The 15,749-nt window shown below is 37.2% G+C and overlaps 1 protein-coding gene across 1 annotated transcript in view; it reads left to right on the top strand.

Moving 5' to 3' along the window:
• Positions 1-8,008: 8,008 nt before the first annotated feature.
• Positions 8,009-15,749, top strand: part of LOC115216542 (leucine-rich repeat-containing protein 15-like) — a 54,110-nt gene continuing 46,369 nt past the window's right edge. The window contains exon 1 of the mRNA XM_036506242.1: positions 8,009-8,426. Coding sequence (XP_036362135.1) covers positions 8,245-8,426 — 182 coding nt within the window. The 5' untranslated portion in view covers positions 8,009-8,244. The remainder of the gene's footprint in view (positions 8,427-15,749) is intronic.

The raw sequence follows: 15,749 nt of genomic DNA, 5'->3' as shown, positions 1-15,749 counted from the left end.
CCCAGAAGGAATATAAGAGATACCACGATAATATAGCCAGACTTGTCCATTGGACAATTTGCAACAAGTAGGAACTTAAAGCAAAAAACTGGTACGACTACAAACCCGAAGGCATCATCGAAAATAAAGATGCAAAGATCCTATAGATTTTCATGATTCAGTGCGACGTTGAGATAGAGAATAGGAAGCCAGACATAGTCTTAATTGAGAAAGAAAACAAACTATGCTGGATCATAGATATAGCATGTCCAGTTGATAGCAAGGTATGCGATAAAGAAGAGAGAAAATTCGATAGATATGACAAGGCAGCTCGGGAAGTTAAGCAGTTATGGTCGATGAAAAAATTAGCAGTAGTACCAATAAGTGTCGGAGCCCTAAGAACAGTGAGCAAAAATCTCGAGAAGTACATGGAACAAATAGGGGATGCAATAAGGGTGGAACACTTGCAGAAAACAGCACTGCTTGGAACCGCTCGAATACTCCGGAAGAGGTGGTACATTATTTCACTGGTAGTGAACAGCTGACAACGTAGTACATCCCCAGCGTTAGAAGTTGTGCAAAGGTAATAATAATAATAATAATAATAATAATAATAATAATGATAATGATAATGATAATGATAATAATAATAATAATAATAATAATAATGATAATAATAATAATAATAATAATAATAATAATAATAATAATAATAATAATAATAATAATACAATAACCATTTCCATACAATAACCATCAGAGCATCACAACAAATCACAGCACATACCCAAGGCACACAGAGCTGCGCTCGGTAGTGAAGTGAAAGCACGCAATAAAAATAAAACTACTGAATAATAATAATAATAATAATTCTGCTAGAATCGTTAACACGCTGGGTATTTGTCCGTCATTGTCTTCTGAGTTCAAATTCCGCCGAGGTCGACTTTGCCTTTCGTCTTATCGGGCTTTCGGGGTCGATAAATTAAATACCAGTTGTGTACTGGGCTAGATCTAATCGACTGGTCCCCCTTCCACATTACAGAACTTGTGCCTATAGTAAAAAGGAATCTTCTTCTTCGTCTTCTTTTTCTCCTTCTTCTTCGTCTTCTTCTCAATACTACTACTACTACTACTAATACTACTACTACTACTACTACTAATATTACTCTGATTATTATTATTATTATTATTATTATTATTATTATTATTATTATATTATTATTATTATTATTATTATTAAGTCGTTGAATTGGCAGAATCCTTAACACAACGGGGGGAAATGCCTAGCGGTATTTCGTCTGCTGCAACGTTTTGAGTTCAAATTCCACCAAAGTGGACTTTGCCATTTATCCTTTCGGGGTCGATTAAATAACTAACAATTACGCACTAGGACCGATGTAACCCCTTCCACCAAGTCTGAGTTTTTGTTTCCAGTAGAAGACATTATTATTATTATTATTATTATTATTATTATTATTATTATTATTATTATTATTATTATTATTATTATTATTATTATTCTATGTTTGACTTTTGCTTTATATTTGTACAAGTTGGCTCCAAGTCTCACCCAGAGACCTCAAGAGACAACAGGGTTGGAAGTTCATGTTGTTGTTATGCCTAGTGTGCCATATATTTGGGGGGGGGGATGTTGTACTAATGAATGTCTAAAAAAAAAAGTTTTTTTTAAATTTTTTTTTTTTAAACCGAAAATTATGTTTGTTTTAAACCTTGAGATTACATAGAGAGTATTTTGCGTAGGATATGAGCAGTTCCCATGAGCACTATCTTTTGAACTTCTTACATTTTTGGGTTTCCTGGTATCTGAGTTAGGTAGCTATCAGCCCCTTTTGCTATCATTCCCAGGGCACCTATGACAACAGGTATTGTTTTAGTCTTCAGCTTCCACATTTTGCTGATTTCTATTTCAAGATCTTTACATTTGCTCAGTTTTTGGTAGGTCTTGACAGATACGTTTATATCGATTGGGACAGTGATATCAATGAGGAGGCATGTTCTTTGTTTGAAGTCTTTCAATATGATGTCTGGCCTATTTGCATCTATCTTCCTGTCAGTTTGAATGGTGAAGTTCCAGAGGAGTGAGATGTGGTCATTTTCAAGCACTGGGGGTGGTTTGTGTTCCCACCAGTTTTTTTCATGGGGCAAATCCAGGTTTTTACAGATTACCCAGTGAATATATTGTGCAGCTCTATCGTGCCTGTTGAGATACTCTGTAGGCGCTAGAAGACTGCACTTGGAGACCACATGGTCAATGGTTTCATTTTGTTGCTTGCATACACGACACGTTGGACTGCTTCTGATCTTTAATATGTTGGCCTGGTAGTTTCTTGTTGGTAGGCATTGATCTTGAGCTGCTATGATAAACCCCTCTGTTTCAGATTTTAAGCCAGAGGCCATTAGCCATTGATGGGTCAGGGCTTTATCGATATCTGCATTATTCGCTCTCTTTGGTATTTGCCATAGAGAGGTTTTTCTTGCCATTTATTATTCAGAATATCTAAGGCCGCAGTTTTGGCACGGGTTTTCATGCGCCTAGCTTTTTCTGTGCTTGTTTCTTGTATATCTATCTCTAATTCCGAAATTGGTTGTATTCGGAATTCACTTAGATATTCCTTTGCCTGTTTTGTTACTGAGTATGATGCTTTCTTGTTTTCATGTTTTGAGACAAGTTTTAACATCCTGTCCTCAGAGTTTTTCAGGTAGGTGTCTAGGCCATTATTATTATTATTATTATTATTATTATTATTATTATTATTATTATTATTATTATTATTATTATTATTATTATTCAGTAGTTTTATTTTTTTAGCGTGCTTTCACTTCACTACCGAGCGCAGCTCTGTGTGCCTTGGGTATGTGCTGTGATTTGTTGTGATGCTCTGATGGTTATTGTATGGAAAGTGTTCTGCGTAGGATGTGTGCAGTGCCTAGTAGTGCAATTTTCTGTATGTTATATGTGTTTGTAAGTCCTGGTGTTTTTGTTATGTATTTGTCTGAATATTTTTTATCATGCCTAATGCACCTACTATGATAGGAATTGTTTCTGTTTTCAGATTCCACATTCTAGTTACCTCTATTTCCAGGTCTTTGTATTTTGAGAGTTTCTCCATTTCTTTTAGAGACACGTTGTCATCAGCCGGTATTGACACATCAATTAGAAAGCATTTTTTTCCTTCATGATCTCTGACAACTATATCTGGTCTGTTGGCCTTAATTTCTCTATCTGTGCGTATCGGCATATCCCAGAGTATGGTTGCTTTCTTGTTTTCTGTGACCTTTTCTGGTGTGTGCCTATACCATCTTTTTTCTGTTGTTATTCCATAATGTTGGCATAGCTTCCAATGTATGTAGGTTCCAACTCTGTCATGTCTGTGAATACATTCCTTCTTAGCCAGGACTGGGCAGCTAGAGATAATATGATTTATTGTTTCTTGTCCATCTCCACATATTCTGCAGTTACTTGTAATATTTCTTTTCATTACATGATTTTGGTAATTTCTGGTGGGAAGGCTTTGGTCTTGTGCTGCAATTAAAAATCCCTCTGTTTCTGCTTTGAGTCCTGAGCTTCTCAACCATTGCTGGGATTTTTCTTTGTCTATTTCTTTTGCGTTTAGTTTAGTCCAGTATTTACCACGAAGGGGCTTTTCTTGCCATCGTTTTATCATGGTTCGTTGCTGTTCTATTTTTAGTTTGGATTTCATTTGTTTTATAGCTTTTGTTGTTTCTTCATCATCTTCTTCTTCTTCATGTTTATTAGGTGGTATGATTTCTTGTTTGTATTTGTCAGCTTCCTTAAATACTGAGAACAGTTTTTTGTTTTGCTCGTGTTTTGCCGCTATCTGGATCAGTTTTCTTTCCTTCTGAAGTAGATATTTTTGCAGTCCTATGGTGGTTATTTTATAGTAGTTTTCCAGCTGTATAAGGCCTCTACCACCTTCTATACGTTGTATATATAGTCTTTCTATGTCAGATTTTGGGTGATGCATCCTAGATCCTGTCATTGTTTTTCTTGTTTTCCTATCTATTTTGGTCAGTTCATTTCGTGTCCAGTTAAGGATATTGTAGCTGTAACTTATAACTGGGACAGCTAAAGTGTTGATACCTATTATCTTGTTTTTAGCATTGAGCTCTGTGTTTAGTATTGATCTAACTCGTCTATAATATTCTTTTTTATTTTCTCTTTCATTTGTGTGTGTTGTGTTTTATCTAGTTCATGGATTCCTAAGTATTTGTAAGTTTGGCTTTGGTCTAATTCTTTTATTTCATTGGTTTTATCTAGTGTGATGTTACTCTTAACTAGTTTTCCTCTTTTCATGGTTACTTTGGCGCATTTTTCTAATCCAAATTTCATATCTATTTCTTTGGTAAATCCATGAACTGTCTTTAATAGTGTTTCCAGCTGTTTTTCATTTGCAGCGTATAGTTTTAGGTCATCCATATATAAAAGGTGGCTGATCGTTTTGCCGTAACATTTATATCCGCATCCAGTTCTATTTAGCATATCAGATAGAGGTGACAGTGCCAAGCAGAAAAGGAGTGGAGAGAGCGTGTCTCCCTGGAATATTCCTCTTCTAATTATTATTATTATATTATATTATTATTATTATTATTATTATATTATTATTATTATTATTATTATTATTATTATTATTATTATTATTATTATTATTCTATGTTTGACTTTTGCTTTATATTTGTACAAGTTGGCTCCAAGTCTCACCCAGAGACCTCAAGAGAGAACAGGGTTGGAAGTTCATGTTGTTGTTATGTCTAGTGTGCCATATATTTGGGGGTGGGGGTGTTGTATTAATTATTATTATTATTATTATTATTATTATTATTATTATTATTATATTATATTATTATTATTATTATTATTATCATTATTCACTAGTTTTATTTTTACAGCGGGCTTTCACTTCACTAGTGAGTGCAGCTCTGTGTTCCTTGGGTATGTGTTGTGATTTGTTATGGTGCTCTGATGGTTATTGTATGGAAAGTGTTCTGCGTAGGATGTGTGCAGTGCCTAGTAGTGCAATTTTCTGTATGTTATATGTGTTTGTAAGTCCTGGTGTTTTTGTTATGTATTTGTCTGAATATTTTTTTATCTTGCCTAATGCACCCACTATGATAGGAATTGTTTCTGTTTTTAGATTCCACATTCAAGTTACCTCTATTTCCAGGTCTTTGTATTTTGAGAGTTTCTCCATTTCTTTTAGAGACACGTTGTCATCTGCTGGTATTGATACATCAATTAGAAAGCATTTTTTTTCTTCATGATCTCTGACAAATATATCTGGCCTGTTGGCCTTAATTTCTATATCTGTGTGTATCCCAGAGTATGGTTGCTTTGTCGTTTTCTGTGACCTTTTCTGGTGTGTGCCTATACCATCTTTTTTCTGTTGTTATTCCATAATGTTGGCATAGCTTCCAATGTATGTAGGTTCCAACTCTGTCATGTCTGTGAATATATTCCTTAGCCAGGACTGGGCAGCCAGAGATAATATGATTTATTGTTTCTTGTCCATCACCAAATATTCTGCAGTTACTTGTAATATTTCTTTTCATTACATGATTTTGGTAATTTCTGGTGGGGAGGCTTTGCTCTTGTGCTGCATTTAAAAATCCCTCCGTCTCTGCTTTGAGTCCTGAACTTCTCAACCATTGCTGGGGTTTTTCTTTGTATATTTCTTTTGAATTTAGTTTAGTCCAGTATTTGCCATGAAGGGGTTTTCTTGCCTTCGTTTTATCATGGTCCGTTGCTCTTCTAGTTTTAGTTTGGATTTCATTTGTTTTATAGCTTTTGTTGTGTTTTCTTCTTCTTCTTCTTCTTCTTCTTCTTCTTCTTCTTCTTCTTCTTCTTCTTCTTCTTCTTCTTCTTCTTCTTCTTCTTCTTCTTCTTCTTCTTCTTCTTCTTCTTCTTCTATTTCATATTTGTTAGGTGGTATGGTTTCTTGTTTATATTTGTTTTTATTATTATTATCATTATCAATATCATCATCATCATCATCATCATCATGAGCTGCCATTATTAATCCTTCTGTCTCTTTATTGAAAAATCTTCTTTTCAACCAATTTCAAGTGTCTTCTGCCTCTGTTCTTTATAAACTGAATGTGCAAATCCTTTTCCCTTTAACTTTTACTTCACTTATTTAATTTTACAATGTTTCTAGAATACAACTTAAATTTCAATATCAACTTGATCCTTCTGAAATGCTCCGTCAAAATGGTTTCCTTCATTTCTCTGTTTTTGTTGGTATCTGATTCTAAAATTCGACAAACTTTTGGTGGATTATTTGATTTCTAGTCGTTCACTCTGCTTTATCTTCCCTCTCTTCAATACCAAATAATACATTTATTCATGCGAAATTCCATGCGTATGTCACAACTGAAAATACTTACTGTGTTCACAAATGAGCTAATTTCATCTCGATTTTTCCTATAAATCGTCCATGTATTGTAGGCAGTTAATCACTTCCACTCCATTTCCCAAATTTTATCCAGCTTTACCATTTCTCAAAACCATCGACAGAGGTATTAGTATTTACACAAAGAAGTGTGGTGATAGATTATCTCCCTGAAATATTCCTCCTCTGATGTTCACTGTATCCAATGACCTTCCTACAGACGGTAACTCATTTTAGCAGTCTTTGTACACTTTCTACCACTCAAAATAACCACATATATTTCCTTATCCAATTGGAAGGGATCATGTCATAGGTCTTTTTGTAATCTAGGCAGACCACTCTTAGTCCCCTTAAGCTTCTTATGCAATTCCTTAATATTATCTTGTCTATTAACACCTAATCTTTTGTCCCACTTGACCTGCGTTTAAAACTCTTCTTCTCGTCTGATAAAAATCTTTGATAATTTTAAAATGTCTACAATTCTTCAGTTATTACTTCTGTCACCAGTTACCACAAGATTGGTAAATGTGTTATTGGTCGATTGTCTGAAACCGAATTAACCTTTGACGCATCCTTCAACACTAAAATGGTTTTCACATGTGTCAGTCTAAGTGGAATATCCTCCACTCATTCCGTACAGTGATGCCAGCAGTTACTGGCCCTTCCTTCATTATCATGCTCGGACACTCAATAAATCCATGCTCGTCTGACATTCTAGGCATCAGGCAGAGAATTTCAGGCTTCGCTTCACCCAGGACTGCAGCCTAGTCACGGAGAAGTGATTCACAGAGTCCACACACGTTCACCGTCAAGAAATCGTTGCAGCTGTCACAATCTCACCGCGTGTCTGAGCATCAACACCCAGAGCATTCCTAAGCCGCCATACAGAGGGTAATCCTGCAGACAGCTGGAAGATTTAAAGCAGATTTTCGAGGGTTCACAATCCTCTCATAATGTACTACTAGCCCTACACAGTTCTTCCATCCGTCAAATTCTAATCTAATCTCTTACGAGTAATAAAATGCGAGATTGAAGAAATCTGTGTTTCCAGCTCCTGTCAATGTGTAAACCGTGGCAATTCTGAAGGCCCTACCCCCGTTGATATTCACGCCCAGCACCACCAAGACGACGGACGATGAAGATGACAACCACCACAGCCACTACAAGCAACGAGTGTGTGCAATATGGAGAGATTTGATCGAAAGAAGAATCTAGATTGTTGTTGTTGGTTTGGGAAGCAAGAAATTTGGGAAGAGCTTGCTCTTCCGTGGAATCAGGGAACAAATATTCCCGCTGCCAATGTTCAGGTGTAGGGGTCCTCAGCCGTTCATGGCGTTGTTATAGAACGGGTTGTGGTGTTATCAACACATATCACTTCAGTTTCTTCAATTGTGGGTAGAAAGCTGCGTGGAAGGCTGTTTATAGAGAGTTGGTCAGTTGCAGCAACTTCCCACAATATCTCCATGGAGTCTGACGGGAGAGGAAATGCTGAAGGAAAGGAGAACAACATAGGAAGAACATTACACACACGCACATGTGTATAAGTGTGTGTCTGTGTGTCTGCGCGTGTGTATGCAGGGGCGATCGATGTTTTGTTTATCTTCGACATTATCACTCATTAAAGTTATAATCTATTATGTTCACCACTTCGAATTATAATTGAATTCGGTCTTGGAAGTTTAAATATTAATCTGAAAATAAAATCAAAGATAAATTCATCTCATGGAACAGGGGCCAAAGCTTGTCCTTCGAAGAATCTGCAATGGGAAAGAAATGGCATTGAACTTTCTAGTATTTTGTATTTTCTTCTTTTACAGATAAATCTACGCCTGAAAATATGTGCCGACAATTGAAATTGACGTTTGTGTTGATACTCTATATGAGTTTCTGTTTGGAGTCTCATGCGGCGTCAGACATTTGCACCATATGCAAATGTGGATATTCTAAGACAAATATAGATTGTTCATCTCGGCGACTGACTTCGATCCCGCAACCCATTCCACCGAATGTTGAAAGTTTGTAAGTATTAGACCATTTCTATATATTTTCCGCATTTAATATTTTAAATTATCGTTGGTTATGTTCTAAATACCTCAGCTTTAAACCATAATGTTATGTTGGAGTAAAAAGGGCAAATATGTTAACTGCCGTTAAGTCAAGTAAATTATTTCTCTGTGTATTTTGACTCAAGGAATCTTTAATTTACAATATCCGAACTTTGATTATGTTAATTTATTACATCAAAACTCTTTATGGCAAAACTCTTTATTCAGGGAAGGCAATGTATGAAAACTGTTGCAAAAATCGTTGCATATATTGTTGTTATGAAGGAGAGTATAAAATGGAAGAAATATTCCGATAAATATAGTTTTACTGATCGATATCGAAATGCTGTGCTCCAGTTTTACAGTAGACAACCACTAATGGATCTACAATTGATTCTAATGAGAAATAATGTTCATGGATCATGCGGCTGGTTTAAAACATGTTACGCGTTCTTTTGTACGTTTTTACTGTGAGGTGGACAATTCGAATTGGTGATGGAACGCGTGGTGTCTGTCAGCCGGTGATGAGGGCTGTTTGAGTGCTTTTTGTGAGAGTTGCTATGTGCTTAGGATTGTTTTGTGCTGAGGATTGTTTTATGCTGCTTTGCAGCAGTTCTTTGAGTGTAACGCCATCATTGTTTGGTGGGTGGTACTGACTAACGAAAAGGAAGAGCTTTTGTCGTCCCAAGCATGCTAGAACAAAATGAAATATGTTGCGATGTAAAATTGCTACAGAAATACTAAGATATGGTAAAGAGAGAGAGGTCAAACGTAAAGTTGACACCACCAGAGGAAGACAAGGCGGGGAGAGAAAATAAAGTAATAGAGTACAGAACGTTTTCAAAAGAAAAATAAGAGACTTGAGAACGCAACGAAGAAGGAGATGGAAGAATGCCTAAAGGACCTGAAAGAAAACGTAAAGTTTTTTATTATTTTACAAGAGGAAAAAGATATGGTTCAGTAGCGGTCACATTTGTCTCCGAAGGAGTGGCAAAAAGATACGCCACAAGGATAGTATCAGGGGGAGGGGCACTTCTGCACAATTACCAGGGTAAACGATCTACTTTTTCGGTTCGGGAGGCCGTTTTTCGGTCTGAGGCGACTATGAGCCGCCTCTACCAAACGGATGAGATGGAAGGGAGAAATTTCTCTGAAATTTCGTCGACATCTGAGGAGGAAGCGGTGAAAAAGAACCATTAAATATAAAGTATATATGAATGGAGGTAGAAAAGTGGAAGTGATTAATATGGAAGCAATTGAAGAGGCTCTCAAACAGACAGGAAAAGAAATCGTGTACATGACAAAAGGATTAGAATATGGAACCATAACGGTACAATTTAGAAACGAGAAAGCAGCCAGGAATATAGCAGCCAAGGTGGTGAGGACGGAAAGAATCAACGTGTTCCCATCGTATTTAAATAGAAAGACCACCAGAATTAGGGTGGAGGGAATACCTCCACACCTAGAGGGCGAATTTATAACGGCTGCGGTAATAAAAGGAAACGAGGATAAGGTGGACATCCTCCACGCCATTATGAAATATGAAGGCATGAGAGGTGCCACACTAGAAATGAACATACAGACGGAGGCGGAAGTTATAGAAAAGCTTACGGACAGTATAAAAACTGGGAATATTATTATAAGAGTGTGGGTGGAGAGTAGGGCGCCCAGGTGCTACAAGTGTGGCCAGAGGGGTCACATAAGAGCCTACTGCCCTCCCCCACCAAAGGAAAAAGAAAAGGAAATCGTTGCGGAAGCCCCAAAAGAGGAAGAAACTAAAGAGAACCAAACAGAAAAGGAAACGACAGAAGAAGAGGAGATGCAGCAAGAGTGGGAAGAAGGCAGAAAGAAGAGAAAAAGAAAGAAAAAGAAAAACTGTGCGAAGCCCCAACCCACCCCAACACCACCCACACCCTTGGAGACCCATCCTGCCCCTGCAAACAGCGATTCCACCCACTCCCCGCCTACAAGAAAAACAAAAACAGACACACAGAACAAACAAAGGCCCGATACCTACTTTTTATGTGTTGTGAGGAAGGGGGACACCGAGGACGCAAAAAGGATTTTTCAGGATGATGTATGGCAAGAGCATGAAGACGGCAGTTACGCGGTGTTTGATTTTGAACTTATGGACTCATTGACGGCCAAGTGTAACGATGTGCGTATAAAATGGAGGACAGCGTATATGAAGGATGATATGATAGAGAGGTATGAAAGAGAAACGAAGGGTGTGGTAAAAAAGTTTGGAATTGTAATGGGAAATGGGTGATAAAGGACAGGTAAGTGATGCTGGCGGATGGGGCCGTTAGCATCGCTTTCATATTATCATTTTTTCATTTTATAATTCATTTGCTCATAATTTTAATCATATTGTTCTATGTCCCCCATGTTTTGTTATGTCCCCTCTTCGTCGCCCCTAGTGGGTAATAAAGAAATGAAGAGTTAGAGATGAGAGTTGGGTGATGTGAAGATTTCGTGATGTGAGTTAAGCGATGTGAACAGCTGGTGTGAGTTCTTCAGACAACGAAGAACTGATTACAGTGTGGATTTGTAAAGATGCAATGTGACCAGTCGAAGTGAACCTGGCAACGAAGAACCTAATTACGCAAATAATCCAGCCGGGTATGCCTACTTCTTCCACTTTAAACAAATTGGCTTGCTGGGCTGCCCCCAGGGTGCCGCATTTCGCAACATCATTTCCTAAATTTAAGATGTTTATTGTTACAGTTATATTGATATTAGCTGATTTAGTAACAGAATGACAGTTAAATATTGCATGTCTATATTACGTTTACAATCAAATGTGATACTGTTAGACTAATTAAATTGCAGATGATTACGAGATCCGCTTAAATTGCCTGACTCTGAAATTACGTAAATGAAACATGTAAAATAGTTCGGTATTATGAAACTTATTTTTATTAAAGACGTCATCGGTAAAATTTAGGTTGATATCATAAACCCGATACCTTTTTAGAAATAAAAACACATTAGTTATAATTCTACAAAATTCTTTAAGCTTAAGATTTAGCTGATCTCTCTGTTACAGTTCGACTGAAATGTACCCTAGATTGTACAGAGTGGGTTCGACTCTTTCTGAGTATTATTTCAGATTAAAGGATTTGTATTATATTGCATTAATCGTTCTGACTTCAAATTCCGCCGAGTCGACTTTGCCTTTCATCCTTGAAAAATTGGCCGAACCTACAGGCCGTCGAGTTGAATGACACCTTGTGGTATTTAATCTAGCATTCGGTATTTGACTTAAAATCTAGCCGAAGACGTCCTTAACTTACGGGGACTAGACAAAGTGTAGGGATGTCGGACTGTGTCTCGTATGGAAATTTTCTAGCTCTTTGTATTTTAAGTTCAAATCCCACTTGTTTTTACTTTCTGCGTTTTGAAGAAAGAGTAGAGCTCATTAATTTCGCTGGTTGTGTGATATGGGTGACAGTGATGATGGGAATGCTTCGTTTAAATTGTTACAGATAAATTCCCACCGTAAAGAAGACAAGAACATGTAGGACATTTAAGAAGCCGATGCTCTGAGGATGAAGAACTAAACATAACGGTTAATATTACTGAAGGAATGTTAATAAACAGAGTGGTCTTACTTTGGTTACTTGAGCGTCAAAACGTGGGAGTTGTTGAGGGGTGAAATATTTTCTGATTCTAAAAAGAAAAAAAAACATGTCTTTTAAATTCCGTCCTAGATATACACGGGGATCTACTTTCTCCTATAGTGAGGTTCTTCTTCAAAAGCGATTTCCTTCATGATCAAAAGAAAACAAGAGAATTCTTTATGGCTATCAGTATCCTTAGATTTTTAGATGTTTTTGTGTGAAAAGATGTTGGACTTTATTCAAGAGACAACATTGAATTTCTTGTCAGGCATTTTATGATATTCTATCATTTTCTGCAATCTGTTCCCATCTCTGTGACTTTAGCTTCAGCCAATAGATTAAATCTGAGCTGAGATGTTTTGACCGTTAAAACTCCTGGATATGATTTGAGCGTGGATGAGGAAATATCCAGTGACTTGTTGATGAGAGGGGAAAATTGCTTTGGGCTGCATTTGATGTGTTGGTATCAGTTTCTACTTGTAGTATCTCAGTGTGTGTGAAAGATATGACACAGTGATTAGCATGTCTCTGCACGATAATACTGTGATTGGTTCAGTTCTTTAACTAAGCTCGGTGTTTGGGACGTTGATCAAGGTTGATCCAGTCTACTCAGCTGTAAATGTGTACCAGTCAAGTGTTGGATGCGACAGGTGGGTTAGGGTTAGGGTTGGAGATATAAAAGAGTATCTATGTCTGCTCGGAAATACATAGACACCTGAAGCAATTAGTAAAAACATTAGATATGTTGCCAAGACATACTCGCTCGACTCGCGAATTAAGGATGGCTATGAATGTGTGTGCGAATGTGCAAATCTTGAGTGAGAATCTACTATTCGGTAGGTTACCAGGTGGTGGACAATGGAACAGCCTGTAAATATATGGATTACGTCAAATAAGGAAATACTTTGTTGGCGCAAACACAGCTGCTTTTGGCTCAGCGTATCACCCATCTTCCACTCAATCTACGGTTACAGGCGAAACCTTGGAAACAATATGACAGCGGTGTAGTCTCAGAGAAAGTCATTCATTGGCCAATGGTGACAATGATACGAAGCTAGACAAAGGGACTTCTATGTAGTTTCCGAAATCTATTACCACCAACGCTTTTAGACTTAGTTAACATAGATGTTATGAAGCTACCGAATAATGCAAATGACTTTTAAATATAATTATTTCTTCATCCTGCATCGATTCTGCGGGGATAACAAAGGGCACAATCGGTTGTGGTCCAAAATATGGCGCATCATTCAAAAAATTAATCAAGAGCGCCAACTTGAAGACTCATCATTACAAAAATGCAAGCACACAGAAATAATATCAGCTTTGAATGCTGAGCTCTAATTATCATTAATATGTGAATCGGTTAGCATCAGATATATATAAATATTATTGTAATTAGTGACGACATATAACGATATGTCTATAATAATAGATAATATATAGCATGAAAGTGTAATAAAACTAGGTATAACGAAATGGACCAATAAAGACAAAACAACTCATGAATTGACTAATGAAAAGTGATAAGAACACAATTATCAAATCTTCCCTACAAGGTGATAATTAGCAAGCCTAACATCATTTCACAATCAAAATAATCTAGTAATTAAAGGGTTGTGGGTGTAGAACACCTTGTTATGTGGAGTATAGTGCAAAAGGTGAAGATATATAAGGTACAGAGTACAATAAGCCTATTCTGTAAGATAAAATCTGTGAAGTCTTAGTTGCCAGCCGACATCCTAATATCAAATGTGAGATCTCACCCATTGTCTGCAACCAAGAACAAAAATAAAACATTGTATAATTCAAGCACTACGTTAGTCATTGTAAAAGTTGACTTGTTAGAAAAACAATTACTTTAAAATTACTTTGAAAATGTGTAGCGTATGTTATTAAAACATTTACCACAGAAAATATAAATATAAAAGTAAACTGTATTTTAGTTTTTTCTTATGTTCTGTGTATTTACAATTCTCAGTGAATTAATATTCACAGACAAACTGAGGATTTTTTGCATCTTGGCATCTTTTAAACAACGGTTTACCCAAAATATAAGGAAATGATGAGATGATATCTATTTTAGGTATTAATAATCCCAGGGAAGCTCGGCCTTAGCCGATTGTGCATACATACATACGAGGCGGTGCCCAAAAGAAACCGTAGTTTTGAAATATATTATTCACTTAATAATAAATCTCTGAACGAGATTTAAACAATAACCGCTCGACAACGTAAAGTACACTAGCCATCTCAATATGGCTAACCATTAAGGGTGGGTGTTACTGTAGCTTGTAGTCCCAGGAGATCATCGTCTCCAGCAAACGGTCTCCCTTCATCGAAAACCAGTGATTGCCGTACGCTGAAGACAAGCAAATACCTCGAAACTGCAGTCCGTGCTTATCACTTAGGTTGGCGAGAGAGGGATGACCTCCCTTTACAAATACCATAAGGGCACAGAAAGTGTGCCTAAAGCCAACTGGAGACTATGATCTCCTGGAGCTACAAGCTACAGTAACGCCCACCCTTAGTGGTTAGCCATATTGAGATGGCTAGTATACCTTACATTATTCACTTAGTGTTACATATTTACACTTTTATTGTGTTCAAAGTATTCTCCATTTTAATCAATACATCGTTCCAGGCGCCTTTTCAGCTACTGGAATCGGTGTTGGACCTATTCCGAAGTGATGCTTTTTAAAACCCCCATCGTTTTCTTTCCTCACTTCAACATCTTCAAATTCCGTAGCACCAGCTTTCGTCACCAGTGATGACCTTCGAAAAAACTTTCGGATTACCTCATAACCGTTCTTCTAGCTCACGACACGCATTCAGCCGTGACTGTTTTTGACATTCAGTGAGCAAACGAGGCATAGATTTTGCTGGAACGCTTTTCATTCACAATTCCTCGCACAAAATTCATTGGCAGCAGCTCCAGGACAAAACCGACATGTCAACAAGTTCATCGATTGCTCAGTGACGGTCCTCCAGGTTCAGATCATGAATTTTCATGATGTTCGGGAGGTCGACGGTTGTCATGAATGAGGTTGGTTTCCAAGCGACAAGTGACCATTCCATAATCGTGAAAACCATTCATAAACTTGTGCTTTGCCCATTGCATCATCCATGTGATGGGATGCATGAAAATTGTTTCATCTGCAGTTTTCAGCAGCAGTAAACAGAATTTCACAGAAGCACAATGTTCCTTCGTTCCAGCCATTGCAAAAAACATACGAACTGAGCAGAAACACGTCCAAACACAAAGACGAACTACGCGGCAGTACAACACTACCGGATAACGCCGGTTGGCTGACTGATGCCTGACAGTCGCATCAAGTGGAGGTTTAGCGACGGAAAACCTGAACTACAACGGGTTGTCTTACAGAGAACATTACGGTTACTTTTGTGTATCCCTCGTATATACATATGCATATACATACATATATATACACCCCCCCACACACACATATGTAACGTAATGGAATAGGGATTTGAAATCCGAGCAGATACTTTTAGCATCTGAGGAAATCTGGGCTGATTAACCAATGAATGTAATATGAAGAAAATGCTTCAACAAATAAATTATGAAGATGTAATATTCTTCGTTCTTCATGTTCACCTATTGAGTTAACACACACACGCATACAGAAAACACACATACATACACACATGCTTAC

Source organism: Octopus sinensis, linkage group LG10, assembly GCF_006345805.1.
Source record: "Octopus sinensis linkage group LG10, ASM634580v1, whole genome shotgun sequence".
In the NCBI taxonomy this organism is placed as follows: Eukaryota; Metazoa; Mollusca; class Cephalopoda; order Octopoda; family Octopodidae; genus Octopus; species Octopus sinensis.
Note: the sequence above shows the minus strand (reverse complement) of the source record. Positions and strands in the feature narration are given on the sequence as shown.